This window comes from Urocampus carinirostris, chromosome 10 (genome assembly GCF_059441175.1).
Source record: "Urocampus carinirostris isolate Australia breed hairy pipefish chromosome 10, RoL_Ucar_1.0, whole genome shotgun sequence".
NCBI classification, from domain to species: Eukaryota; Metazoa; Chordata; class Actinopteri; order Syngnathiformes; family Syngnathidae; genus Urocampus; species Urocampus carinirostris.
Window position 1 is genome coordinate 42521683 of NC_142358.1, and position 27771 is coordinate 42549453.

Sequence of the window (27771 nt, forward strand, 5' to 3'; positions counted from 1 at the left end):
AGATCGAAATCCTACACCAATCGTCTTGCTTATTACCGGAGTTTACGATCTTTTTTCAAATCAAAGCAATTCAATTTAACAAACCTGCTCGGGGACGGAAACGAGTCGTAAACCAGGAAAGGAGAGTAGACGTGGTCTGGGACAAAAAAAGTCGAAAGCCGTGACGGGAGAGTAGACGTGGTCAGGATCAAAAACGGGTCGAAGCCGGGGGACAGACGGGAGCAACAAGACAACAAGTCAACAAAAACACGAAAGATCGAAATCCTACACCAATCGTCTTGCTTATTACCAGAGTTTACAATCTTTTTTCAAATCAAAGCGATTCAATTCAACAAACCTGCTCGGGGACGGAAACGAGTCGTAAACCAGGAAAGGAGAGTAGACGTGGTCTGGGACAAAAAAAGGTCGAAAGCCGGGACAGGAGAGTAGACGTGGTCAGAAACAAAAACGGGTCGAAGCCGGGGGACAGACGGGAGCAAGGACAAGTCAACAAAAACACGAAAGATCGAAATCCTAGACCAATCGTCTTGCTTATTACCGGAGTTTACGATCTTTCTTTAAATCAATGCGATTCAATTCAACAAAACACAACAGTTTCCGATCTTTCTTCAATGTCAAAATCGTTCGGCAGAACCGGACGAAAAATCATAATCGTTTTAGTTTGATCGAAGACGTCGAGGAGTCAACAAGGAGATTAGCCGCGGCTTTAATTGCGTCACGCTTTACAGCCGGCCTGTTTTTCAGCGCATCGATCGGAATGGTAATAAGCTAGCTGGCTAGCGGGGGGTTAGCGGCGTAGCGTCGAGCTCTCCTTACTGAAGGAATGACGTATCGATCGGCGGGGCCGGGTTGCCGCGTGGCCGATCGATGCGGAGAGGATCCTGTTAGGAGAATGTCGGGCCCCGCTTGATGGGAGGGAAATGAACTCGTCGGGAAAACGGGAAAGATGGATGGACGCCGCGTGAGATCATGACCGGATCTATACGGAACCCGGCGTTCGCAAATTCCACCTCCTTCAATGTCATTACTGTAACCGGCTTTTTGGAGTACAAGCTGCACCAACGTATAAACCTGAGATATTTTGTCACGGTTGCCATGGCGCTCAATTGCCCCCCCCCGCCGTGTGGCGCCAGTTTCTGTCACGGTGGCCATGGAGCCCAATTGGCCCCGCCCGTGCGGCGCCAGCTGCAGCTTGTTGACAGATTGGCTCCCTGTCAGTATTTAAACTCTGTCCTGCCAGTCCCCTTTTGTCAGTCCGTCTGCGAATCTCCGTTTTTACACGGCAAGTCCTGTGTTTTTGCTCCACTTTTTCTCCCGCTCCGATTTTTTAGATCCTGACCGCGTCTGCTCTCCTGTCCCGAATGACAACCTGATATGATTTTGACCTCGTCTACTCTCTCGTCCCGAATAACGACCCATTTTCTGATATTGACCAGGTTTTTGCTCTTCTATTCCAGCTACTGACCCGTTTTTTTTTTTCTCTCCTTTCCCTTATTCCCAATAAAACTGTGAGGAACATTACGCAAGTGGGTCCTGTCTCCGTTCTGGTCATATTTACAAAGAAAAGAGGATAATAATGGGCTTATTCTAACTTAGGTCTAACTTTTGAATACAATATAAAATGGTATCCAATTATTTTCATAAAACAAAAAAAGATGATTAGGTTTTCAAAATAGCAAATCCTAAAAATTCACATGAAAAAGATATAAAAAATGTTAAAAAAAAAACATCATGGGACAAAATTATTTCAAATGTGTCTTGGTTGCCATGGCGCCCAATTGGCCCCGCCCGTTTGGCGCCAGCAGCGGCCCATTGCTAGATTGGTTTCCCTGCTATTTAAACCCGGTCCGGTCACTCTCCGTTTGTCAGTCCGTCAACCTCGGCCCTGCAAGACATGGGTTCTGACCTGATTCCTGTTGATATTTCCTGTCCGGTCTTGTTCCCGTTTCTTTTGTCTGGTTTAATATCAGTTTCCAGTTTCGTTCCTGTCTATTTTTGTCCTGTTTATTATTCTCTCCAGTTTTCGTTCCCGTCTAGTTCGTCCTGTTTATTTTGATTTCCTGTTTAAATCCTGTCTGTCCCGTCCTGTCCGGTATCCACCCCATCTGCCCCTATTCCCCGTAAAATAAAAAGTTTGTGTGAGAAATGTTACGCGTTTGGGTCCTGATCCTGTTCCAATTCTTTACAAAATGACCAAACCGCAAAACTTGTGGAAATTAATACATGAGAATTAAAAATAAAACAGCAAAAAAATATGTATTTTGCTGTTAAAAGTGTATTTCTTTCCCTTGCAGTATATGTACACAACCAATTCCAAAAATAAATAAGAAAAATAAATACCCCATCTCGAAGCAAACATGGTTAAAAATTTTCTCCGAGTGCAAATTGAAACATGATTTCTCGGAGACCTTTTCACCCTTTCTGGATTCATTCTTCCCGGGCTGCGATTAACCCGTGTAATTGCCGGCATCGACTGTTTTCCAAATATGGCCGACCACCAAACCGTGATGGAAATCGGACTCGCGTGCCGTTTTACTGCGAAATGACTATTTTCTTTTCAGCTCGCCCCGCATCGCTTTTGTTTGTTTGATGCCGGCCGACTCCATTATCCCTCGAGCTTCATTTTTAATTCAAAGATGGTTTCCGACCCGAACGTGACGTAAAAAAGCCTCCCGGTTGTTGTCATTGTTTTGGCCGACATAGAAAACGCCGTCATGCGTGGCGAACTGCCGGCTCTCGGTTTCGGGGGGAAGGGGGGATAATGGCTTCTTTTTTTCACGCTTCCTCACCCAGATTCAGACACGCTTTTATGGAAAAAAAAAACAAGGGACGTCACACATGCCCCGGTGAAGAAAATAGATCGGTCTATAGTTAAACAACAATATTATATATAGTATATAAAATAGTATTTATTACATATAATTGTCACGGTTGCCATGGCACCCAATTGGACCTGCAGCACCAGCAGCGGCTCATTGACGGATTGGCTTTCTGTCTGTTTAAGTTCCAAATTCCGTACACCTTTAACAGAACATTGTAACTTCAATTAGAAAGAAAATCTTACACCACTTGTCAGAACATTTTGCGCAATTTCAGTTTTTTTTCCTATCTCGGACTCTGATTGGCTCCCTGTCACTATTTAAACCTCTGTCTATCTGTCACCTGTTGTCAGTCCGTCTGCGAACCTCAGTTTACTCTAGGCAAGCTTTTTGTTCCTGACCCACTCCTGTTTTTGCTCCCGTCTGTTTCCCGTCTTCGACCCGTTTTTGATCTTGACCACGTCTACTGTCCTTTCCAGGCTTTCGACTCGTTTCCGATCACGACCACATTTTTTTGCTCTCCTGTCCCGGTCACTGACTCGTTTTTTCCGTTCCCAACACTGCCATCGCTCTGTCTATTTAAGCTCAGTGCTCTCATTTTTCCTTTGTCAGTCTGCCTCGCAAGACATGGGTTTCGACCCGGTCCTGTTCCTGTTGGTATATCCTGTCCGGTAATGTTCCAATTTATTTTGTCCTGTTTAATTTCGGTTTCCAGTTTTGTTTCCGTCTATATTTGTCTTGTTTATTATTTTCTCCAGTTTTCGTTCCTGTCGGTTTGTCTAGTTTAGTTTATTTTTGATATCCTGTTTTGATACCAATCCTGTCTGTCCCGTCCCGTCCGGTATCGACCCCATCTGTCCGATAGCAACTCGGGCAATTAGTATCAATCTCCTTGGCCTCTAGCTTCCTATCATTTCACACCAGATTGCTGCCAAACGTGCATGACTCCCTAAGTCCCGTAAAATAAAAGGCTTGTGTGAGAAACATCATGCGATTGGGTCCTGATCCTTGACAGGAAGCCAGAGACCGACGAGAGCGATACCAATTGCCTGAGCAGATATCAGACAGATGGGGTCGATACTGTACAGGACGGGACAGACAGGATTGATATCAAAACAGGATATCAAAATTAAACAGGACAAAAATAGACAGGAACGATACCGGACAGGAAACACAGGCAGGAAACCGGACAGGGTCAAAACCCATGTCTTGCAGGCCAGAGGTTCTTTGACGGACTGACAAAGGGAGAGTGAGAGCACTCATCTTAAATAGACAGAAAAGGAAGGGAAGCCAATCTGTCAACTAGCCACACGGGCGGGGCCGATTGGGCGACATACATTTGGCATTACATATCTCTCTATCTCTCTTTCTATATCTCTCTCTCTCTCTCTTTCTCTCCCTCTCTCTCTTTCTGTGTAAAGCTCACAAGCGTCACCTGGTGGTTGTTTGAGTCCCTGGTCAAATCTCAATAAAAGAAAGAAGGTCTCTGACAAAATAAATGCGCCTTAGCAGAGACAGACAGACGCGTACTGACGTGGAGGGGTTTTAGGTAACGGCATCAATGTAGCCTATACGAGTACAGTTTCATTTGCACAAATATACTCATATATATATAAATATAATCCATATATCTATATATCTATACCGGGTATATGACGGATATCAGTATCAGCATTTATTGAGCCAATTTATCATGATGAGACACTCATTTGCGGACAAGGTCATTATTGCCTTGCTATCCATTATCCCTATAAAAAGTCTGCATACCTAAATAATATACGATACTAAAGGACTAAAAAAAAAGCTAGTAATTTTGTCGTCTTGAGTTCATTAGGAAGCTTTTGCCTAAGTGACACAAATTGATCCTTTCCAATCGTCTTTAACGTTATTGAAGAGCAAAGTCAATGGAAAGGACGTTTCTTTCGATGCTATCGACGACGGCGAGGGAGAGAGACGGATTGCCGACAACTCTCGTTAGAAAGATTCCAAGCCGTTGTGCTCCTCGTTAGAATGGATTTAGTGTCAATGAGTTCAAAGAGCCCCTTGTTTTCTTTTCCACCTGTTTTTATCTTACTTTTCCCAAAGCTGTTCAAGGCGGAACACACTAGGTAGGAGGGATATGGGCAGTAGGAGTGCAGGAGAGTGTCGTCCTGCTCGTCCCTGGGTTTTTGTTTTTGTTTTGTTAGCTTAGCATGGAAAAGGTGAAAGTAGGAAAACGCCGGCTTCAAGTCAAGTTCAACCGGCGACTGCCGAGCCAAAACCCAAGAAAGATGAACAAATATATATATAAATGGTGAATGAATGAATGAAAACTTTTATTTCGAACATTAAAATAGAAACAGGACAAAAACAATGAGTCAACAACAAAATGGTAAATGGTCTGCATTTATAGAGCGCTTCTAAAAAGCAGCTTGACAGAGGCAAACCTGGAAATGGCGTCAGAGTGTAAAAAGTTCCAAATTCCGTACACCTTTAACAGAACATTATAACTTCAATTAGAAAGAAAATCTTACACCACGTTTCAGAACATTTTGCGCAATTTCAGTTTATTTTCCTGCCTCGGGCTCTGATTGGCTCCCTGTCACTATTTAAACCCACGTCTATCTGTCACCTGTTGTCAGTCCGTCTGCGAACCTCGGTTTACTCTAGGCAAGCTTTTCGACCCTGACCCACTCCTGTTTTTGCTCCCGTCTGTTTCCCGGCTTCGACCCGTTTTTGATCTTGACCACGTCTACTCTACTCTCCTCTCCTGGCTTTCGACTCGTTTCCGATCCCGACCACATTTTTTTGCTCTCCTGTCCCGGTCACTGACTCGCTTTTTCCGTTCCCAACACCGCCATCGCTCGCCACGGTTCAAGCTGTGGCTCATTGACGGATTGGCTTTCTGTCTATTTAAGCTCAGTGCTCTCATTTTTCCTTCGTCAGTCCATCAACGAAATTCTGCCCCGCAAGACGTGGGCTTTGACTTGGTCCTGTTCCTGCTGGTATTTCCTGCCAGGTATTGTTCCCGTTTATTTTGTCCTCTTTAATTTCGGTTTCCAGTTTTGTTTCCGTCTACTTTTGTCCTGTTTATTATTTTCTCCAGTTTTTGTTCCTGTCTAGTTTCTCCTGTTTATTTTCGATATCCTGATTCATTATCTAGCCTGTCTGTCCTGCCCTGTCCGGTATTGACCTCATCCGTCCGATATCAACTCGAGCAATTGGAATCGATCTCGTCAGTCTCTGGCTTCCTGTCTTTCCACGCCAGACCGCTGTCTAACGTGCATGACTCCCCATTTCCTGTAAAATAAAAGACTTGTGTGAGAATGTCACGCATTTGGGTCCGGATCCTGTTCTGTTTCATGACAATTTCAGAGTAAATAAAAAAAAATAGAGTCACAATAAGCAATTATCTTAGCTAAATCAAGTCAAGTCCTAGATTTTGCTAATAAAAATCAATTATGTGTTCTTCTCATGAGATTCTGGACAGGGAGAGGACCTTACTAAAGAAGATTTTCAATTTTTCACATTATTTGCTGCGTTTGACGCCTGGCCCCATAGGTAATCAACGTGTTTGTGTGTCCTGTAATAGACAATTAGAGCCCACTGTTGTATGGCTCTGTGTTCTTCTCATGAGATTCTGGACAGGGAGAAGACCTTACTAAAGAAGATGTTCAATTTTTAGCTTTACGTGCCCCGTTTGACGCCAAGCCCCATAGGTAATCAACGTGTTTGTGTGGCCTGTAATAGACAATTATAGCCTGCTGTTTTATGGCTTTGTGTTCTTACCATGAGATTCTGGACAGGGAGAAGACCTTACTAAAGAAGTTGTTCAATTTTTAGCTTTACGTGCCCCGTTTGACGCCAAGCCCCATAGGTAATCAACGTGTTTGTGTGTCCTGTAATAGACGATTAGAGCCCACTGTTTTATGGCTCTGTGTTCTTCTTATGAGATGTTGTGCAGGGAGAGGACCTTACTAAAGAAGATGTTCAATTTTTAGCTTTACGTGCCCCGTTTGACGCCAAGCCCCATAGGTAATCAATGTGTTTGTGTGGCCTGTAATAGACAATTAGAGCCCACTGTTTTATGGCTCTGTGTTCTTCGCATGATATTCTGTGCAGGGGAGGACCTTACTAAAGAAGATGGTCAATTTTTCATTATACAATGCAAAACAATAATATTAAATCTGCTAGCTATTGCAGTTTTCTTCAAGAATCAAACAAAAAATAGACTTAAAATGAGCTAACATCTTAGCAAAAATATATTTCAGCCAGACTGCTGCCTAGCGTGCATGTCTCCCCATTTCCTGCAAAATAAAAGGCCTGTGTGAGAACGTCACGCGTTTGGGTCCTGATCCTTTTTCTTGCCAGTGAGTTATGCTTTTCTCCAACTGTTTCAAAAACAATTCCGCAGGAAAAAAAAGAAGCTTTTTATGATTTCCGTCAAATCGGCAATGTATGCTAAATCGCTAACGCTAGCCTCCAGGGCCACCAAAGACCCCGACGCCGGAAAACGGCGAATGCCCGAAACGATTCCATCAAAGGCGAGATCAAAGGTGGCGTTCGCTGCCATTTTTCTTCCCATTAATCCAAAACGCGTCCTCGAAAGGTCGCTACCGCACCTTGACATTTACAGACGTCGGCACGGAAAGACGGGGGCCCCTGGGGGCCGCCGGGGGCCTTCGGGGGCCACGCCCGTTTTCGCCGTCGTATGCGTTTGCACGTGTTACATACGTGCGCTGATTCCCCCCGTTTGACGCCGGGGCCCATGGGTAATCACTGTGTTTGTGTGGCCTGTAATAGACAATTAGAGCCTGCTGTTTTATTGCTCTGTGTTCTTCTCATGAGATTTTGGACAGGGAGAGGACCTTACTAAAGAAGATGTTCAATTTTTACCTTTACGAGCCTGTTTGACGCCAGGCCCCATAGGTAATCAACGTATTTGTGTGTCCTGTAATAGACAATTAGAGCCTGTTGTGTTATGGCTCTGTGTTCTTCTCATGAGATTCTGTACAGGGAGAGGACGTTACTAAAGAAGATGTTCAATTTTTAGCTTTACGAGCCCCGTTTGACGCCGGGCCCCATAGGTAATCAACGTGTATGTGTGGCATGCAATAGACAATTAGAGCCTGTTGTGTTATTGCTCTGTGTTCTTCGCATGAGATTTTGGAGAAGGAGAGGACCTTGCTAAATAAGATATTCAATTTTTAGCTTTACGTGCACCGTTTGACGCCAGGCCCCATAGGTAATCAACATGTTTGTGTGTCCTGTAATAGACAATTAGAGCCTGCTGTTTTATGGCTCTGTGTTTTTCTCATGAGATTCTGTACAGGGAGAGGACCTTACTAAAGAAGATGTTCAATTTTTAGCTTTACGAGCCCCGTTTGACGCCAGGCCCCATAGGTAATCAACGTGCTTGTGTGTCCTGTAATAGACGATTAGAGCCCACTGTTTTATGGCTCTGTGTTCTTCTTATGAGATTCTGTACAGGGAGAGGACCTTACTAAAGAAGATGTTCAATCTTTAGCTTTACGAGCCCCGTTTGACGCCGGGCCCATAGGTAATCAACGTGTTTGTGTGTCCTGTAATATACAATTAGAGCCTGTTGTGTTATGGCTCTGTGTTCTTCTCATGAGATTCTGTACAGGGAGAGGACGTTACTAAAGAAGATGTTCAATTTTTAGCTTTACGTGCCCCGTTTGACGCCAAGACCCATAGGTAATCAACATATTTGTGTGTCCTGTAATAGACAATTAGAGCCTGTTGTGTTATTGCTCTGTGTTCTTCTCATGAGATTCTCGTGCAGGGAGAGGACCTTACTAAAGAAGATGTTCAATTTTTAGCTTTACGTGCCCTGTTTGACGTCAGGCCCCATAGGTTATCAACGTGTTTGTGTGGCCTGTAATAGACGATTAGAGCCTGTTTTGTTATGGCTCTGTGTTCTTCTCATGAGATTCTGTACAGGGAGAGGACCTTATTAAAGAAGATGTTCAATGTTTAGCTTTACGTGCCCCGTTTGACGCCAAGCCCCATAGGTAATCAACGTGTTTGTGTGGCCTGTTATAGACAATTAGATCCTGCTGTTTTATGGCTTTGTGTTCTTCTCATGAGATTCTGTGCAGGGAGATGACCTTACTAAAGAAGGTGTTCAATTTTTAGCTTTATGTGCCCTGTTTGATGCCAGGCCCCATAGGTAATCAACATGTTTGTGTGTCCTGTAATAGACAATTAGAGCCTGCTGTTTTATGGCTTTGTGTTCTTCTCATGAGATTCTGGACAGGGAGAAGACCTTACTAAAGAAGTTGTTTAATTTTTAGCTTTACGTGCCCCGTTTGACGCCAAGCCCCATAGGTAATCAACGTGCTTGTGTGTCCTGTAATAGACGATTAGAGCCCACTGTTTTATGGCTCTGTGTTCTTCTCATGAGATTCTGTACAGGGAGAGGACCTTACTAAAGAAGGTGTTCAATTTTTAGCTTTATGTGCCCTGTTTGACGCCAGGCCCCATAGGTAATCAACGTGTTTGTGTGGCTTGTAATAGCCGATTAGAGCCCACTGTTTTATGGCTCTGTGTTCTTCTAAGAAAGAGGAGTCTGCAATATTTTCCTCAAAACTGGGCAGAGACAATCCCGGAATCAAGTTTATATTTTGTCTCGTTCTTATTTTGCTGTAGGGCAAAGAGCAGCCCATGATTTTCTGGCCTCTCTCTGTATGGTTTAGTTTGCGGCTAATTTATAAGACTGGAATTGAATTTAGTTTTTTTGTCATTTAATATGACTGCTGAGCATAAAGCAGCCCATGATATCCTAGGCTGCGTTGATGCATGCTCCTGTAACAGTTATCATACACCACCTAATAAAAAGTATTGTAGTACTCACGATCAAACCGAGTCAGTTATTTCTAGATTTCCACTGAACTACCACCATTTTGGGGCGTCGCCGTGATAAACAACATAAAAAAAAAGACTTCCTGTTGCAGTTCGGCATGTTAAGCGCACCCGTTTTTTTTCTTTTTTTTCCTTCAAACGGATGCGACTTCAAACGCACCCCGAGCACAACGGGGCGCTCGGAGCTCTTTGATTGCTGTCAAAGACACGGCAGCGCTCACACTTAAAAACGCTCAGGAAAACAGCACGGAAAGTCGAGATCTTTTTATTTTCGCTCGACTTTTTGAGGATTGGCTAAGCTTGGCTCCGCCCCCAACTAGGCATCGGCACACTGCTTTTGAAATGCCACGCCCAATTTTGGCATGTTTTCTCTTCTCCGGGAAGCGGGAATGCCTTTTTCCTGCTTTGCTCTAAAATTTATTTGTTTTAAGAAAAAATATCCCACAAAAATATAGATAGAGAGATAGATAGATAGGTAGATATATCGTTATATCGATAGATGGATGGATAAATAGATAGATAGATGGAATAATAGATAGATATATCAATAGATAGATGGACAGATAGATAGATGGATAGATAGATAGATAGATAGATGGAAGAATAGATAGATAGATAGATAGATGGAAGAATAGATAGATAGATAGATAGATAGATAGATAGAAGGATAAATAGATATATTGATAGATAGATGGATGGATAGATAGATAGATAGATAGATAGATTCAAATACCGGTGGATAAATGGAAGAATAGATAGATATATCAATAGATAGATAGATAGATAGATGGATATATTGTTAGATAGATGGAAGAATAGATGGATATATTGATAGATAGATGGAAGAATAGATAGATAGATAGATAGATAGAAGGATAAAAATATATATTGATAGATAGATAGATAGATGGATAAATAGATATATCGATAGATAGATAGATAGAAGAATAGATATATTGATAGATAGATGGAAGAATAGATATAACGATAGATAGATGGAAGAATAGATAGATATATCGATAGATAGATGGATAGATATATAGATAGATGGATGAATAGATATTGGAGTCAGGGTCCAAAAAGCTTGCCTAGAGTACACTGAGGTTTGCAGACGGACGGACAACAGGTGACAGAAAGTAGTGGGTTTAAATAGGGACTTTTTTTTTTTTTCAATAGATTAGAATTTCAAACAAATGTATCAATTAAACAACTGGATTTTGCCTATATGTCTAAATATATGTATTTTTCGTGAAGCTGATCAAACCCCCAAGATGGCGCTGGTGCGTCTGTGTTCAGTCTGAAAGAGTGAGCAATTAGCATCGATTCTCGGCCGTCCGCTGATAAGATTTACACCGGATAACCGCCGCGTAACGGCGGAGCGATCGGAAAAAGCGGCGGCCGATCGAGTCGGCCGTCATTTTAATGACGTATGGATTGCCGATAACGCCGTACGAGCGACTCGTATCGTTTAAGGCGCTATCATGCTTGCGCTTCAGTTTTTCTTACTCTTCCGCTGAGAAGTCAATTGAGTCCTACTTTGATTCATTTTTTGAAGTGGTGATTCGATTTGAGCAAGTCTTTAATAAATTATATACAATCCAATGTTTTTTATTGTTTTGTTCACAATTTTGATGATTATTTGGGTAGCTTTGATTATTTGAAAGAACAATTGAATAAACTAAAGAGAATAGCCCGTCTTGCTTTACACAGGGTACCATACATAGCACGCAAGTTAGCAGCATATAATGCTAGCGTTAGCTTGCGCTGTCATCAAAAGTCCTTGGTTTTGAACAAAAACTGGCCTCCATTTTGAATATACAGTAATAGAACTGAATCAATTCAGGAACACAAGACTCACGAATCTGTGGTTTTGTTAGCATGCGAGTTTGTAGCATAGACGCTAATGCTAGCTTTGTTGTTGTTATATTTGGTTTTGAAAAAAATGATCTCCCGAATGCAAAAGAGAAAGAGAGAGAGTGAGTGAGAGAGAGAGAGAGAGAGAGAGAGTGAGGGGGAGAGAGAGAGAGAGACACAGAGAGACAGGGAGAGAGAGAGAGAGATGGACAGAGAGTGAGATAGAGAGAGAGAGATAGACAGAGAGTGACATAGAGAGAGAGGTAGACAGAGAGAGAGTGAGAGAGAGAGAGAGATAGAGAGAGTGAGTGAGGGGGAGAGAGAGAGAGAGAGACAGGGAGAGAGAGAGAGAGAGATGGACAGAGAGTGAGATAGAGAGAGAGAGATAGACAGAGAGTGAGATAGAGAGAGAGGTAGACAGAGAGAGAGAGAGAGAGAAAGACGGAGAGAGAGAGAGAGACACAGAGAGACAAGGAGAGAGAGAGACAGACAGACAGAGAGAGGGAGAGGGAGACAAACAGAGGGAGAGAGAGACAAAGAGAGGCAGGGGGCAGGGAGAGAGACACACTGAGAGAGAGAGGGAGAGAGAGGGAGAGAGAGACAAACAGAGAGATGGAGAGGGAGACAGACAGAGAGAGAGACACAGAGAGACAGGGAGAGAGAGACAGATGGACAGAGAGTGAGATGGACATAGAGTGAGATGGACAGAGAGAGAGATGGACAAAGAGTGAGATAGAGAGAAATAGACAGAGAGAGAGAGAGAGAGAGAGAGAGAGAGAGAGAGAGAGAGAGATAGACAGACAGAGGGAGAGTAAGACAAAGAGAGGAAGGGAGAGAGACACACTGAGAGAGAGAGGGAGAGTAAGACAAAGAGAGGCAGGGAGAGAGACAGAGAGAGAGAGAGAGACAGAGAGACACAGAGAGAGAGAGAGAGAGAGAGAGAGAGAGAGAGAGAGAGAGAGAGAGAGAGAGAGAGAGAGAGAGAGAGAGAGAGAGAGAGAGAGAGAGAGAGAAAATTAACCTACAGAATCCAGTGTCTTCTTCAAATGCACACGCTCTAGTTCCATTGTAAACTCTTCTCTAGCGGTGAATTATTACACACTGTCACTTTAAGAGCCCCGGTTTTCACCGCTATAAAAGAATATCATATATCAGCCCACTTTTTTTATACTCCTCCATTTTGTCTCTTTTATTGTTTGCCGATGGTAATTGGATTGGCAGCAAGAGGCAGCTTATAAAAATACTTTTTAATGAAGCTGATGTTTCATTTTTTTTATGATGTTAGCATATATTTCTCCAGATGTTCTTGCTTTTCGGTGTATTTTTCTGGAGTTAAATATATTTTTTCCCTTATGTCGTTTTTTTTTTTTTGGGGGTAATCCTCAAATCCTAATTTTACTGTAAGATTTCTAGTATTTTTTTCATGCTTGCGATTTCAATTAATTTAAAAGGACCCAGGAGATTTATGACGAGTGCGAGGTGGCCCCGCCCCCATCCGAGGGGGCGGGGCTCACTCGATGAATCTGCAATCCAATTGGAACGGAATTACATTAGCGGGGGGGTAATCGTGTTACTTGCATGCGTAATGGTCTCCCTGGCTAGCTGCGCTCGCCGCTACGTCGCATGCTAATGGAGGGAAAGGAAGATGACGGCGCAAGCTAACCTTAGCTAATTCCATTAGATTCAAAATTATCTTATTTTTTATTTATCTTTTTATTTTTTAAGAGTTTGATGGATGAAGGTTTTGTTCCAAACAAAGAAATAACGTCAAGAGCGCAAGCTAATGTTAGCGCCGGTGTTACTAACTCACATGTTAACGAACAACAAATAAGGAAGGTATCAGTTCTTTTGATTCAGTTCGTTTTAGATTGGAAAACGAATCTGATTCATTCAGTTTTACTGGATGCAAAATTGAAAGATTGAAAGATTAAAAAAACTTAGGAATCAACTCGATTTGTTTGCATGAGTAGCTTAAGAAGATGAAAGACACTGAAGGACAAAGCAGTAACAACCAGCCGTTGCGGCTTGCCAGGACCTAATGTGAGTGGCTAGAGAAGGAAACATTTGAAAATAATTGTGGAAGATTAAAAAAAAACCCAGGACTCAACTCATTTTGTTTGCATAAGTAGCTGTAAAAGATGAAATACACTGAAGGACAAAGCAGTAGCCACCAGCCATTGCAGCTTGCTAAGACATGCAGCCAAGTAGCTAATGTGAGTGGCTAGAGAAGGAAACATTTGAAAGAAAAAGTGAAAGATTAAAAAAACTCAGGACTCAACTCCATTTGTTTGCATGAGTACTTGTAGAAGATGAAAGACACTGAAGGACAAAGCAGTAACAACCAACCATTGCGGCTTGCCAAGACCTTCAGCCAAGTAGCTAATATGAGTGGCTAGAGAAGGAAACATTTGAAAAATATTGTGGAAGATTTAAAAAAAAACTCAGGACTCAACTAATTGTGTTTGCATAAGTAGCTGTAAAAGATGAAAGACACTGAAGGACAAAACAGTAGCAACCAGCCATTGCAGCTTGCTAAGACATGCAGCCAAGTAGCTAATGTGAGTGGCTAGAGAAGGAAACAACAAAAATTTGGAAGATTCAAAAAACTCAGGACTCAACTAGATTTGTTTGCATGAGTAGCTGTAGAAGATGAAAGACACAGAAACAAAGCAGTAACAACTAACCATTGCGGCTTGCCAGGACCTTCAGCCAAGTAGCTAATATGAGTGGCTAGAGAAGGAAACATTTGAAAGAAATAGTGAAAGATTAAAAAAAACTCAGGAATCAACTCGATTTGTTTGCATGAGTAGCTTAAGAAGATGAAAGACACTGATGGACAAAGCAGTAACAACCAGCCATTGCGGCTTGCCAGGACCTAATGTGAGTGGCTAGAGAAGGAAACATTTGAAAATAATTGTGGAAGATTTAAACAAAACTCAGGACTCAACTCCATTTGTTTGCATGAGTACTTGTGGAAGATGAAATACACTGAAGGACAAAGCAGTAGCAACCAGCCATTGCGGCTTGCCAGGACCTTCAGCCACGTAGCTAATATGAGTGGCTAGAGAAGGAAACATTTGAAAGAAATAGTAAAAGATTAAAAAAACTCAGGACTCAACTCCATTTGTTTGCATGAGTACTTGTAGAAGATGAAAGACACTGAAGGACAAAGCAGTAACAACCAACCATTGCGGCTTGCCAGGACCTTCAGCCAAGTAGCTAATATGAGTGGCTAGAGAAGGAAACATTTGAGAAAAATTGTGGAAGATTTAAAAATTCAGGACTCAACTAGATTTGTTTGCTTTAGCAGCTGTAGTAAATGAAAGCAGTAGCAACCAACCATTGCGGCTTGCCAGGACCTTCAGCCAAGTAGCTAATGTGAGTGGCTAGAGATGAAAACATTTGAGAAAAATAGTGGAAGATTCAAAAATTCAGGACTCAACTAGATTTGTTTGCATGAGTAGCTGTAGAAAATGAAAGCAGTAGCAACCACCCATTGCGGCTTGCCAGGACCTTCAGCCAAGTAGCTAATGTGAGTGGCTAGAGAAGGAAACATTTGAGAAAAAATGTGGAAGATTCAAAAATTCAGGACTCAACTAGATTTGTTTGCATGAGTAGCTGTAGAAAATGAAAGCAGTAGCAACCAGCCATTGCGGCTTGCCAAGACCTTCAACCAAGTAGCTAATGTAAGTGGCTAGAAAAGGAAACTGTTGAAAAAGTGAAAAATATGTTAATTTTTAAAAATTAAAAGAGACAATAGCTGGAGTTGGTCTGGCAGGGGGAAGGGTGTTCTGGTTCTGTCATAAAACAACAAGGAAATTCACTGTTAATGGAGCTTTCACCCTAGCTTAATCCGCGCGTTCCGGCAATGCGTAGCTCATTAAAATGTTAGCTAAAAACTCATTAGCATTCCCTTGAAGAAGTAATGACTTCATTACCGTAATGTGCTGAAAAGCAAAGAAAACCGCGGGAAACAAAGGCAGACGGCGAGCGACAGCTTTCCTAATCACTTAATTGAGTCGCGAAAGCTCCCTCATTTGCATAATAAATAACCGGGCCTATCGTTAAAAACCACGCCTGCAAAAAACATCATCATCATTTCTGCCCGACACCTCCGAGCGGGGGGAGGAACGAATAAGTCGAGTCGGCCGGCGGGGGCCGTGTGCCCGGTTCCGATAAGAACCCCCGCCAAGCGTGACGGCTGGAGTGGACACTTTAGCGCCAGAAGGCGGCAGAAAGACGTGAAGGCGATGGGGAAGGCATCAAGGAAGGCATTGATTTCCTGCCAGAGGTGGCAGAGGGATTTTGTTACAGAGCTGGTGTGCCTCGCACTTCAGGGGGGGAGGAATGAGGAAGTCGAGCGAAAGGAGAACAGTGCGCTTGGAGGCAACATTTGAAGGCCACAAGACTGCAAAGATGCCACATATACGTTTCTTGGAGATCGCAATTGAAGGCAGTGTGACAGAATTCATTGCGTTTCGGGGTGGAGGAATGAGGAAGTCAAGTGAAAGAACAGTGCACTTGGAGGTGACAATTGAAGGCCATTTGACGGGGTCAAGTGAAAAATTCCTTCAATTTTTTTGATATTTTTGCTTTATATTTTGTAAAAAAAAAAGGCTGCAATGATGCCACGTATACATTTCTTGGAGATTGCAATTGAAGGCAGTGTGACAGAATCCATTGCGCTTCAGGCGGGGAGGAATGAGGAAGTCAAGTGAAAGAACAGTGCACTTGGAGGCAACATTTGAAGGTCATTTGACAGGGTCCCATTAAAAAGTCCTTCACATTTTTGATATTTTTCAGTTTGTTTTGTAAAAAAGTACTGCAATTATGCCACATGTACACCTCTTGGAGATTGCAATTGAAGGCAGTGTGACAGAATTCAATTACTCCTTCAATTGTATCGTCTTCCATTCAGTTTTCGTGGAGCTATTTCACTTTGTGCTTCAGGGGAAGGAATGAGGAACTCAAGTGAAAGAGGAACAGTGTGCTTGGAGGCTACATCTGAAGGCCATTTGACAGGATCCAGTGAAAAAGTCCTTCACTTGCTGACTCTTTTAGATATTTTTCAGGCTATGTCTTAACCCTACCCTTAACCCTAAATCCCTAACCCTAACCCTGTTAAGACAGCAGGAAAACCACACATACCTGTACATCTCTTGGAGATTGCAATTGAAGGTAGTGTGATGGATTTCAATAACTCCTTCAATTGTATCATCTTCCTTTCAGTTTTCGTGGAGCTAATGCACTTTGTGCTTAAGGGGAAGGAATGACGAAGTCAAGTGAAAGAACAGTGCAGTTGGAGGCTACATTTGAAGGCCATTTGACACAGGGCCCAGTGAAAAATTCCTTCATTTTTTGATATTTTTTTTACTTTGTTTTGTAAAAAACAAGGCTTCAATGATGCCACATATACACCTCTTGGAGATTGCAATTGAAGGCAGTGTGACAGAATTCAATTACTCCTTCAATTGTACCATATTGCTATCAGTTTCCGTGGAGCTATTTCACTTTGTGCTTCAGGGGAAGGAATGAGGAAGTCAAGTGAAAGAGGAACAGTGTGCTTGGAGGCTACATTTGAAGGCCATTTGACAGGGTCTGATGAAAAAGTCCTTCACTTGCTGACTCTTCTAGATATTTGTCTTAACTACCCCTAACCCTAAATCCCAATCCCAAACCCTAACCCTAACCCTGTTAAGACAGCAGGAAAGTCACACATACATCTTTTGGAGATTGCAATTGAAGGCAGTGTGACGTAATTCAATATCTCCTTCAATTGTACTGTCTTTCTATCAGTTCTCGTGGAGCTATTTCACTTTGCATTCAGGGGGAGGAATAAGGAAGTATTTTTTCCTCTTCTTTTCTTTTTCAATTGCATTTGAAGGCAGTTTGAGGCTTACCCAGACCCTGATGACTCCTTCAATTGTAGTATCTATTAGGGTTTTTTTAATGGTACTGGTGGGTTGCATTGCGATATGAAGGTGGCAAACAAATGCCACACACGAAGGTCCAAAATGAAGGACTTCTTCAAAAGTGATGCCCTTAAATGTAACAGTGAAGGAAATAAGGGTAGAAATGTATCTTTTTGAGGTCAAGTTTGAAGGCAGTCTGTCCCAATTTAAAGACTCCTTCAATTGTAATGTATTTTTTCGGTCTTTGTAGCGCTAGCTAATATGCTATGCACCTCAGGGGGTTGAATAAGGAAGTCTTGGGGGTTACATTTGAAGGCCATTTGACAGGGTGCCATTAAAAAGTCCTTCACTTGCTGACTGTATTTTTGTAAATATTGAAGACACACATGCATCATTTGAAGATTGCATTTGAAGGCAGTGTGACAGGATTACGCCCTCAATTTGTATTGTCTGTCTTTGATTTTTGTGGAGCTGGTACACAATAGGGAGGGAAGTCAAGTATCACTTGGAGGCTACATTTGAAGGCCAATTGACAGGTTCCAGTGCTGACTTTCTTTCATATCTTTTGGTTTTGTTGAGTGAAGGAACTGCACGAAGCTATAAATCCTTTTGAGATTGAAGGCGGTTTGAAGGTCGTTTACCCAATTCAACAATCCTTCAATTGTAGCATCTTTTGTGGAGCTTCTGGGTTGTCATAGCGATGAAGTAGCTAATATACCGAGTTGATATTGCATTCGAAGGAAATGTGAGGGAGGGTAAATACTGGTCGATAGCCGGGACAGGAGAGCAAAAACTTGATCGGGGTCAGAAACGGGTCGTAAGTTGGGGCGGGAAAGCGGACGTGATCGGGATCAAAAACGGGTCATAAGTCGGGACGGGAGAGCAGACGATAATGTGTTTTGCTGAAGAAGGAAACAGTGGGAAAAAAAGGTAACAAATCACTCAGCGACATTCGATAGCATGGGAAGCTGTGGAAGGCGAATGACACTGAGGGACAAGCCGTATCCTACTGCCAAGTGGCTAGAGAAGGAAACAGCAGGTAAACAGGTCGTAAATCGGGACGGGAGAGCAGACGTGGTAAGGATCAAAAACAGGTCGAAGCCGGGGGACAGACAGGAGCCAAAAACAGGCGGGAGTCAGGGTCGAAAAAAGCTTGCCTAGTGTTAACTGAGGTTCGCAGACGGACGGACTGACAACAGGGGACAGATAAGAGTGGGTTTAAATAGGGACATGGAGCAAATCAGAGTCCGAGGCAGATGAGCGGGCACATCAGTAATCATTACAGATACTGAATGATAAAACAGCGGCTAACAGCAAACAGCCTCCAGCCCAGTGGCAATTTTGGGTGGCAAGATAAGGAAAAAGTGGAAAAGAAAGCATTTCATCTCGGAATCTTGGGACTCCAACATTAACTCAGATGATTAGTGACACTGAAGGAGGAAGCGGGTGCAGCTAACAATAGCAGTAATGGATAATGACAATGCCTTCAGCCAAGTGTCTTCTTACATCTGTGGCTAAAGAAGGAAAAGGTGGAAGAAAACGTATGATGTTTGACTTTAAGCTGTGGAAGACAAGTAACACTGAAAGATGAAGCGGAAGCAGCTAGCAATTACAATAGAGGCTAGTGGCCTGCACCAAAAGCGAATGGCTAGAAAAGGAAACGGTCGATACAGAGAGAGAGAGGCTTGAATCACATAAATCAGTAACTTAAGCTGTGTACAGCTTGTGATACTAAAACATAAAGCTGTCACGGTTGCCATGATGCCCAATTGGTTTGTGTGAGCAGCGTCACGCGTTTGGGTCCTGATACTGTTCTGGAACATGACAAAAGCAGGTACAGCTAGGAATAGCGGCTAGCGGCTATTTAAAGCCTGCACCCGTTTCTAACGTGTGTGGCTAGAGATGGAAACAGTGGGCAAAAGTCGAAAATTAAATGACAAAGAAAGCTTTATTTACCTGAGGCATTTAACACAAACAATAGCGACTATCGGCGAGGCATAGCCTGCATCCAGGTGGTTCACGTGAGTGGCTAGAGAGGGAAACAGTGGAAAAAGTGGAAGATGGCAAGTAACACTGAAAGATGAAGCGGAAGCAGCTAATCATTACAATAGAGGCTGTTGGCGAGCGGCTAGCGGCTATCCAAAGCCTGCACCCGTTTCTAACGTGTGTGGCTAGAGATGGAAACAGTGGGGAAAAAGTCAAAAATTAAATGACAAAGAAAGTTTTATTTACCTGGAGCATTTAACACGAACAATAGCGACTATCGGCAAGGCATAGCCTGCAACCAGGTGGTTCACGTGAGTGGCTAGAGAGGGAAACAGTGGAAAAAGTGGAAGATGGCAAGTAACACTGAAAGATGAAGCGGAAGCAGCTAATCATTACAATAGAGGCTGTTGGCGAGCGGCTAGCGGCTATCCAAAGCCTGCACCCGTTTCTAACGTGTGTGGCTAGAGATGGAAACAGTGGGAAAAAGTCGAAAATTAAATGACAAAGAAAGCTTTATTTACCTGGAGCATTTAACACGAACAATAGCGACTATCGGCGAGGCATAGCCTGCAACCAGTTGGTTCACGTGAGTGGCTAGAGATGGAAACAGTGGGAAAAAGTTGAAAATTAAATGACAAAGAAATCTTTATTTACCTGGAGCATTCAAAACGAACAATAGCGACTATCGGCGAGGCATAGCCTGCAACCAGTTGGTTCACGTGAGTGGCTAGAGAGGGAAACAGTGGAAAAAGTGGAAGATGGCAAGTAACACTGAAAGATGAAGCGGAAGCAGCTAATCATTACAATAGAGGCTATTGGCGAGCGGCTAGCGGCTATCCAAAGCCTGCACCCGTTTCTAACGTGTGTGGCTAGAGATGGAAACAGTGGGGAAAAAGTCGAAAATTAAATGACAAAAAAAGTTTTATTTACCTGGAGCATTTAACACGAACAATAGCGACTATCGGCGAGGCATAGCCTGCATCCAGGTGGTTCAGGTGAGTGGCTAGAGAGGGAAACAGTGGAAAAAGTGGAAGATGGCAAGTAACACTGAGAGATGAAGCGGGAGCAGCTAATCATTACAATAGAGGCTATTGGCGAGCGGTTAGCGGCTATCCACAGCCTGCATCCGGTTCTAACGTGTGTGGCTAGAGATGGAAACAGTGGACAAAGTGGAAGGAGGCAACTAGTGCAATCTCATGACCGAAACCAGATATATCATATGTGTTGTTGCGAATTATTTAAGTGAGTAAATGTCTATTGGATTGAATAAAGTGTGTTGACACCACTAGGGGGTGCTATTTAACACACGCTGTGGCCTTTTTGGTTGAGGCAGGGGATTTACAGGAAGTTGCTCGACACAAAAGTGTGTTTGTGTGTGACACTCATATTGTGTGTCGTTGTGTGTTTCTTCCTGTTGGACAACATCCCCGGGATTAGTTTTCAAGGTCAAACCTTGCATCAATGTCCTTGGAGTGGAGTCAATACCCTATTTGCAATATTACATTCAAATATATTCAGAGAAGAAATAGTCAGTGAGACATCTTGTTTATTGTAGCACAGCTTCCATTATTAAAATGATTTTACAAAAAGCTAGCAGCCATAGTCTGCAGCTAAGTTGATAACGTGCGTGGCTGAAGAAGGAAACAGTGGGAAAAAAGGTAACAAATCATAAGACTGACATTCGATAGCACAAGAAGTTGTGGAAGGCGGATGACACTGAGGGACAAAGACGGAACTGCTAACAATCACAATAGCCAAGTATGTAGGTTTTAGACCTTTGCTCAGTCCTACGGTTCAGGCATATTTTATCCTTTCCCCTGTTTCCACTGTTTCCTTCTCTAGTCACTCTCATTAGCCCCTTAACTGCAAGCAGTGGCTTGCCGCTAGCCGCTATTGTGTTGGCTCTCCTCCTTCTTTGTACTTTAGTGTCACTCATCTTCCACAGCTGACCATTGCTGAGTCCTACGTTTCAGGCATATTCATCTTTTCCACTGTTTCATTCTCTAGTCACTCTCATTAGCCCCTTGGCTGCAGGCTGTGGCTTGCAGCTAGCCGCTATTGTTATTGTTCTTCTCCTGCTTTGTCCTTTAGTGTTACTCTCCTTCCAGAGCTGACTATAGTTGAGTCCCGTGGTTAGGGCATTTTCCATTTTTTTCCATTGTTTCCACTGTTTTCTTCTTTAGTCATTCATATTAGCCTGTTAGCTTCAAGCAGTGGATTGCCGCTAGCCGCTATTGTTATGGCTCTCTGGTTCTCCTTCTTTTTCCTTTAGTGTCACTCTCCTTCCACAGCTGACCATGCTGAGTCCCACGGTTCAGGCCTATTTCATCCTTTCCACTGTTTGCACTGTTTCCTTCTCTAGTCACTCTTATTAGCCTCTTAGCTGTGGCCTGCTGTTAGCCACTATTGTTATTGCTCTTCTCCTGCTTTGTCCTTTAGTGTCACCCGCCAGCTGACCATTACTGAGTCCCACGGTTCAGGCATCTTTAATACTTTACACTGTTTCCTTCTCTAGTCACTCTCGTAAGCCCCCTAGATGCAGGCTGTGGCCTGCCACTTGGCGCTAATCTTATTGCTCTGCTCCTGCTTTGTCCTTTATTGTCACCCGCCAGCTTAACATTGCTGAGTCCCACTGTTCAGACATCTTTAACATTTTCCACTGTTTCCTTCTCTAGTCACTCTCATTAGCCCCTTAGTTGAAGGCTCTGGCTTGCCGCTATTGTTATTGCTCTACTCCTGCTTTGTGCTTTAGTGTCACCCGCCAGCTGACCATTGCTGAGTCCCACGGTTCGGGCATCTTGAATACTTTCCACTGTTTCCTTCTCTAGTCACTCTCTTAAGCCCCTTAGATGCAGGCTGTGGCTTTCCACTTGGCATTAATGTTATTGCTCTGCTCCTGCTTTGTCCTTTAGTGTCACCTGCCAGCTGACTATTGCTGAGTCCCACTGTTCAGGCATCTTCAATACTTTACACTGTTTCCTTCTCTAGTCACTTTCGTAACCCCTTAGATGCAGGCTCTGGCTTGCCGCTATTGTTATTGCTCTACTCCTGCTTTGTGCTTTAGTGTCACCCGCCAGCTGACCATTGCTGAGTCCCACGGTTCGGGCATCTTGAATACTTTACACTGTTTCCTTCTCTAGTCACTTTCGTAACCCCTTAGATGCAGGCTCTGGCTTGCCGCTATTGTTATTGCTCTGCTCCTGCTTTGTCCTTTAGTGTCACCTGCCAGCTGACTATTGCTGAGTCCCACTGTTCAGGCATCTTCAATACTTTACACTGTTTCCTTCTCTAGTCACTTTCGTAACCCCTTAGATGCAGGCTCTGGCTTGCCGCTATTGTTATTGCTCTGCTCCTGCTTTGTCCTTTAGTGTCACCTGCCAGCTGACTATTGCTGAGTCCCACTGTTCAGGCATCTTCAATACTTTACACTGTTTCCTTCTCTAGTCACTTTCGTAACCCCTTAGATGCAGGCTCTGGCTTGCCGCTATTGTTATTGCTCTGCTCCTGCTTTGTCCTTTGGTGTCACCCGCCAGCTGACCATTGCTGAGTCCCACGGTTCAGGCATTTCGAATACTTTCCACTGTTTCCTTCTCTAGTCACTCTCATTAGCCCCTTAGTTGCAGGCTCTGGCTTGCCGATATTGTTATTGCTCTTCTCCAGCTTTGTGCTTTAGTCCCATCCGCCAGCTGACCATTGCTGAGTCCCACGGTTCAGGCATCTTTCCACTGTTTCCTTCTCTAGTCACTCACATTAACCAATTACAAGCTTGTTTTTTTCTTGTCCATTGTTTTTTAGTTGTTGAGGAACATTCAAATCGGCAAAGTAAAGCGCGTGATTAGTACTTTATTCGATATAATCTTCTGTGCGATCTTAATTGGCTTCATCAGATTACATAGGTTATTAAATCTATAAATTGGGGTCCCCTGTTTTCCTTCCAGGACCAGGGGTGTGCAAGCAATGGCCTGCGGGCCACATACAGCCCCTATGGACAAATATTACAGCTACTCGGCTGAAAAGATACCAGATAATTGCAAAAATAACATTGAGCAATTTTCCGCAACCCTACTCTAAAAAGAATTTTCGGATTCCTCATCGCGACCTTGAACTAGCCTCCTCCCGTCCAATCACGTCTCAGCGTTTGTGGTCTCTTTTCCATCAAAGCGGATTTTTTTCCCCTCCCGGGCGGACATAAAAGATGCACGGCCTTTTGAATTCCTGGGCCGTATCGCCGTCTTCTTATCGGGGAAAAGAGTTATTTGTAGTCCCGATGCTATCGCTAGCGCTCGCTAGCTTCATTGAGAGTAAACGGGGCGACTTCATCTTCGGTGGAAAGCGTGACGGAGAGCGATCGGACTGATGCCGCGGGACGGAAGCTTTCGTTCGTGTCGGAGGATCTAAGATAAGAGAAGAAAAGATAATGGATAAATTCAGTGAGTCGGGGTTGCTGGGATGCAATAATATATAATCATGAAAGGAAAACACTCGATTATTCCTTTATGAAATGTAACCAAAACACCAAAGAAATGTAACCTTTACATATTTTTTGGTCCCCAGTTTCCCTTCCAGCATTTATCTAGTGCTTTTGAAGTCCTCCCAAAGCGCTTTACAATGTGCTTCACACTTACCCGTTCACACACACACTCACACACCAATAGGCAGAAAAATAATATAATGAATAAAGTAAAAATCTTGCACACAAGTCAGCAAATTGAAATTTTTGGAGGTAAAAACAAAGTGTAAATTTCATAAAAAGCAGCAGAACCTTTGTGCTCATTTTAACTTTCATTCATGTTCTTTTTCTAAAAAAATATAGAGTCAAACTTGAAAAACAGGAGAAAAATGCAGTAAAAAAACTGAAGTTGACAAGTTGTTATCGGAAAAATCACCTGGCAAAAAAAATCGAAAGATATTGCTCCAGTCTCCAGTATTCGGTATCAATCCTGTCTGTCCCGTCCGGTCTGGTATCGATCCCATCCATCTCGTCCTCACCGGTATCTTGCTTCAGTCTCCAGTATCTGGTATCGATCCTGTCTGTCCCATCCTGTCCGGCATCGATCCCGTCTGTCCTGTATCTGCTCGTGTATCTGGTATCGGTCTCGTCTGCCTCTGGCTTCCTGTTTTCCCGCACCGGACTTCTGTCTGTGTCTGTGTTTTCCCGCTCTGGTATCCGGTATCAATTCCACCGATCTCATCCTGTCCGATATATTGCTCCAGTCGCCAGTGTCCGGTATCGATCCCGTCTGTCTGTCTCGTCCTGTCTGATAGCTGACTCCAGTTTACAATATCTGGTATCGATCCTGTCTATCTTGTTCTGTCTGATAGCTTGCTCCATTCTCCAGTATCTGGTATCAATCCCACCTGTCTTGTCCTGTCCGATATCTTGCTCTAGTATCCAGTATCTGGTATTGATCCTGCCTGTCTCATCCTGTCCGATATCTCGTGCCAGTCTTCAGTATCCGGTATTGATCCTGCCTTCTCATCCTGTCCGATATCTTGTGCCAGTCTCCAGTATCCGGTATCGATCCCTTCTATCTCGTCCTGTCCGGTATCTTGCTTCAGTCTCCACTATCTGGTATCGATCCTTTCTGTCCCGTCCTGTCCGGTATTGATCCTGTCTGTCCGATATCTGCTCGTGTATCTGGTATCGATCCCCGCCTGACTTCTGTCTCCCTTTTTCCGCCCAGCGATCGCTGAATCACTGACGTTTGTGTTTCTTTGTTAGATAAAGCTTGTGTGGAAACGTTATGCGTTTGGGTTCTCCACCTGTTCTGGTTTTTTGAGTATGATTGGAGATCCATGAAGATTTTGACTATAGTTCCTGAAAAAAACCCCAAAACCTTCCAACTAAACTCAAATTTAAATCCTCAAACTGAAAAAGCCACCCTGGTTTTAAACTAAGACTGACGGAATCCATTGTCTCATTCAAACGAGGGGGCGGGGTCACCCTGACGATAAGCCCCTCCCCTTCTCGATCCAGTCTCTGGAATGCCACTTTAGGAATTCCCCAACGAGTTCTTTGAAGGACGTTGGAAGCATCTTACAGGGGATTAGAAAAACGGATAACCGCTGCCCTCCTTAGCCTCTCTGCGGAGACCCTCCCCCCTTATATTTATTTGACGACGCGGGCGGGGGGGCTCGACGGGAAGCTTTCAAGCCAATTATCCCGGCCTGGAAAGTGGAACTGTGATGTGAATGCAAATGGAGGGAGCGAGAAGGGTGGTAATTACGTGACCCCCCCCAACCCCCTCCCCAAACAATCCCCCGTTTTATCCAGGAGTCGCGGACCCCCTTTGTTTGCTTTGGCCAGGGATGTTAAATGTTCCCCTCCGTTAGGACCGGATGCCCCCCCGGGGACGCCGGGCACAAACACACATTAGGTGGCTAATCTCAGATCATCTCGAATCATCCAATCCAAAGTGAGCTATGGGAACCCTGACTCTTTGCAATGGAGTATGTTAAACTCCCGTTTTAGGTTTTGGGTTAAAATAATTGGGCGTTAGGATAAAACCACTGCTTAAATGAGTGAGTGAGTGAGTGAGTGAGTGAGTGAGTGAGTGAGTGAGTGAGTGAGTGAGTGAGTGAGTGAGTGAGTGAGTAAAGGAAGGGAGTGGTGGAGTGACGATTGAGTAAGTGTGTGAGTGAGTGAGTGAGTGAGTGAGTGAGTAAAGGAAGGGAGTGGTGGAGTGACGAGTGAGTGAGTGAGTGTGTGAGTGAGTGAGTGTGTGAATTATGGAGTGATGGAGTGATAGAGTGATTTGATGTGAGTGAGTGAGTAAGTGAGTGAGTGAGTGAGTGAGTGAGTAAAGGAATGGAGTGGTGGAGTGACGAGTGAGTGTGTGAGTGATTGAGTGTGTGAATTATGGAGTGATGGTGTGATACAGTGATGTGAGTGAGTGAGTGAGTGAGTGAGTGAGTGAGTGAGTGAGTGAGTGAGTGAGTGAGTGAGTGAGTGAGTGAGTGAGTGAGTGAGTGATGGACTGATAGTTTGATGGATTGAGTGAATCAGTCAGTCAATCAGTGAGTGAGTGAGTGAGTGAGTGAGTGAGTGAGTGAGTGAGTGATTGATCGACTGCTCATTTGATCGATTGATTGATAAGCATTTCCTGAAAGTCTTGATTCGGATACCTCAGCAAAACATGACGAAGAGAGAGAGAGAGAGAGAGAGAGAGAGAGAGAGAGAGAGAGAGAGAGAGAGAGAGAGAGAGAGAGAGAGAGAGAGAGAGAGAGAGAGAGAGAGAGAGAGAGAGAGAGAGAGAGAGAGAGCTATAGATATGCATAGAGATATATATGTATATAGATGTAGATAGATATAAAATTTTACAAAATTATTGAAATAAAATAAATTATGTTAATGAAATTCCAATTGCATTAAAATGACTGGTATTACCTGCTCAAACATGGCCGCCTCCGTTCGTGAATTCTATTCAAAGCCCTATATTAGCTTTAAATAACAATTTTAGTTTACAATCAAATTTCTAAAAACAGTTTTGTTCACAAAACATCGATTCAAGAAAATCAATATTTCCAGATTCCAGCCAATATTCTCAGGTTTCTCTTTTCCCAAGTGTGAGTTTCTGTCGCTAGCTAGCTAGCGCATGTTAGCGACATGCAGCTCCAGGGCTTACCATCTGTGTTTGTTCTGCACCGTCGTCCACGGGGACGCCCATTATCTCCGGTTAGCTTCGCCGTCGCTATCGGCCAAGTCCCTGGCATCGATCCATCAAGTATTAGACGTCGATCAGTTATCACCACCGGCGCTTAATTTTTGTTTTTTTTTGTTTTCCTGCAGTGCTGCGCGACGACTTTCGTCAAAACCCGACGGACGTGGTGGTGGCGGTAGGGGAGCCGGCCATCTTGGAATGCGTGCCCCCTCGTGGTCACCCCGAACCCACCATCTACTGGAAGAAGGACAAAGTGCGCATCGAAGACAAAGACGACCGAGTTGCGGTAAGAGCGCGCAATGTTCGATCAGTTTGAGCAAATTTGGACCCTCTGAGGGTTTTTTTGATTTTCTTTAGATCCGCGGAGGAAAGCTGATGATCTCCAACACCAGGAAGAGTGATGCGGGGATGTACGTTTGCGTGGGCACCAACATGGTGGGCGAGCGGGACAGCGAGACCGCGCAAGTCACCGTCTTTGGTAAGCGGCGTTTCCTGGTTGCTTCCATGCTAGTTACTGTTGTGGAATGTGGACAGTAACTAAATATAAGTATGTAGACATCTGGTGAAGGTCATGGGATGACGTTGTTCCTAAGGGAGCGGGGGCAGACAACCTTCACGAGATATCTTAACTTTATTTGAGAACACTATAAAGACCAATGTTGAACGTCTGGAACT

The 27771-nt window shown here is 43.6% G+C and overlaps 1 protein-coding gene across 1 annotated transcript in view; it reads left to right on the plus strand.

Annotated features, from left to right (window-relative positions):
• The window catches only part of robo2 (roundabout, axon guidance receptor, homolog 2 (Drosophila)), a 553890-nt gene that overhangs the window by 415008 nt on the left and 111111 nt on the right, over positions 1-27771 (plus strand). The window contains exons 4-5 of the mRNA XM_088345887.1: positions 27225-27382; positions 27454-27574. Of these exons, the coding sequence (XP_088202013.1) occupies positions 27225-27382; positions 27454-27574 (279 nt within the window). The remainder of the gene's footprint in view (positions 1-27224; positions 27383-27453; positions 27575-27771) is intronic.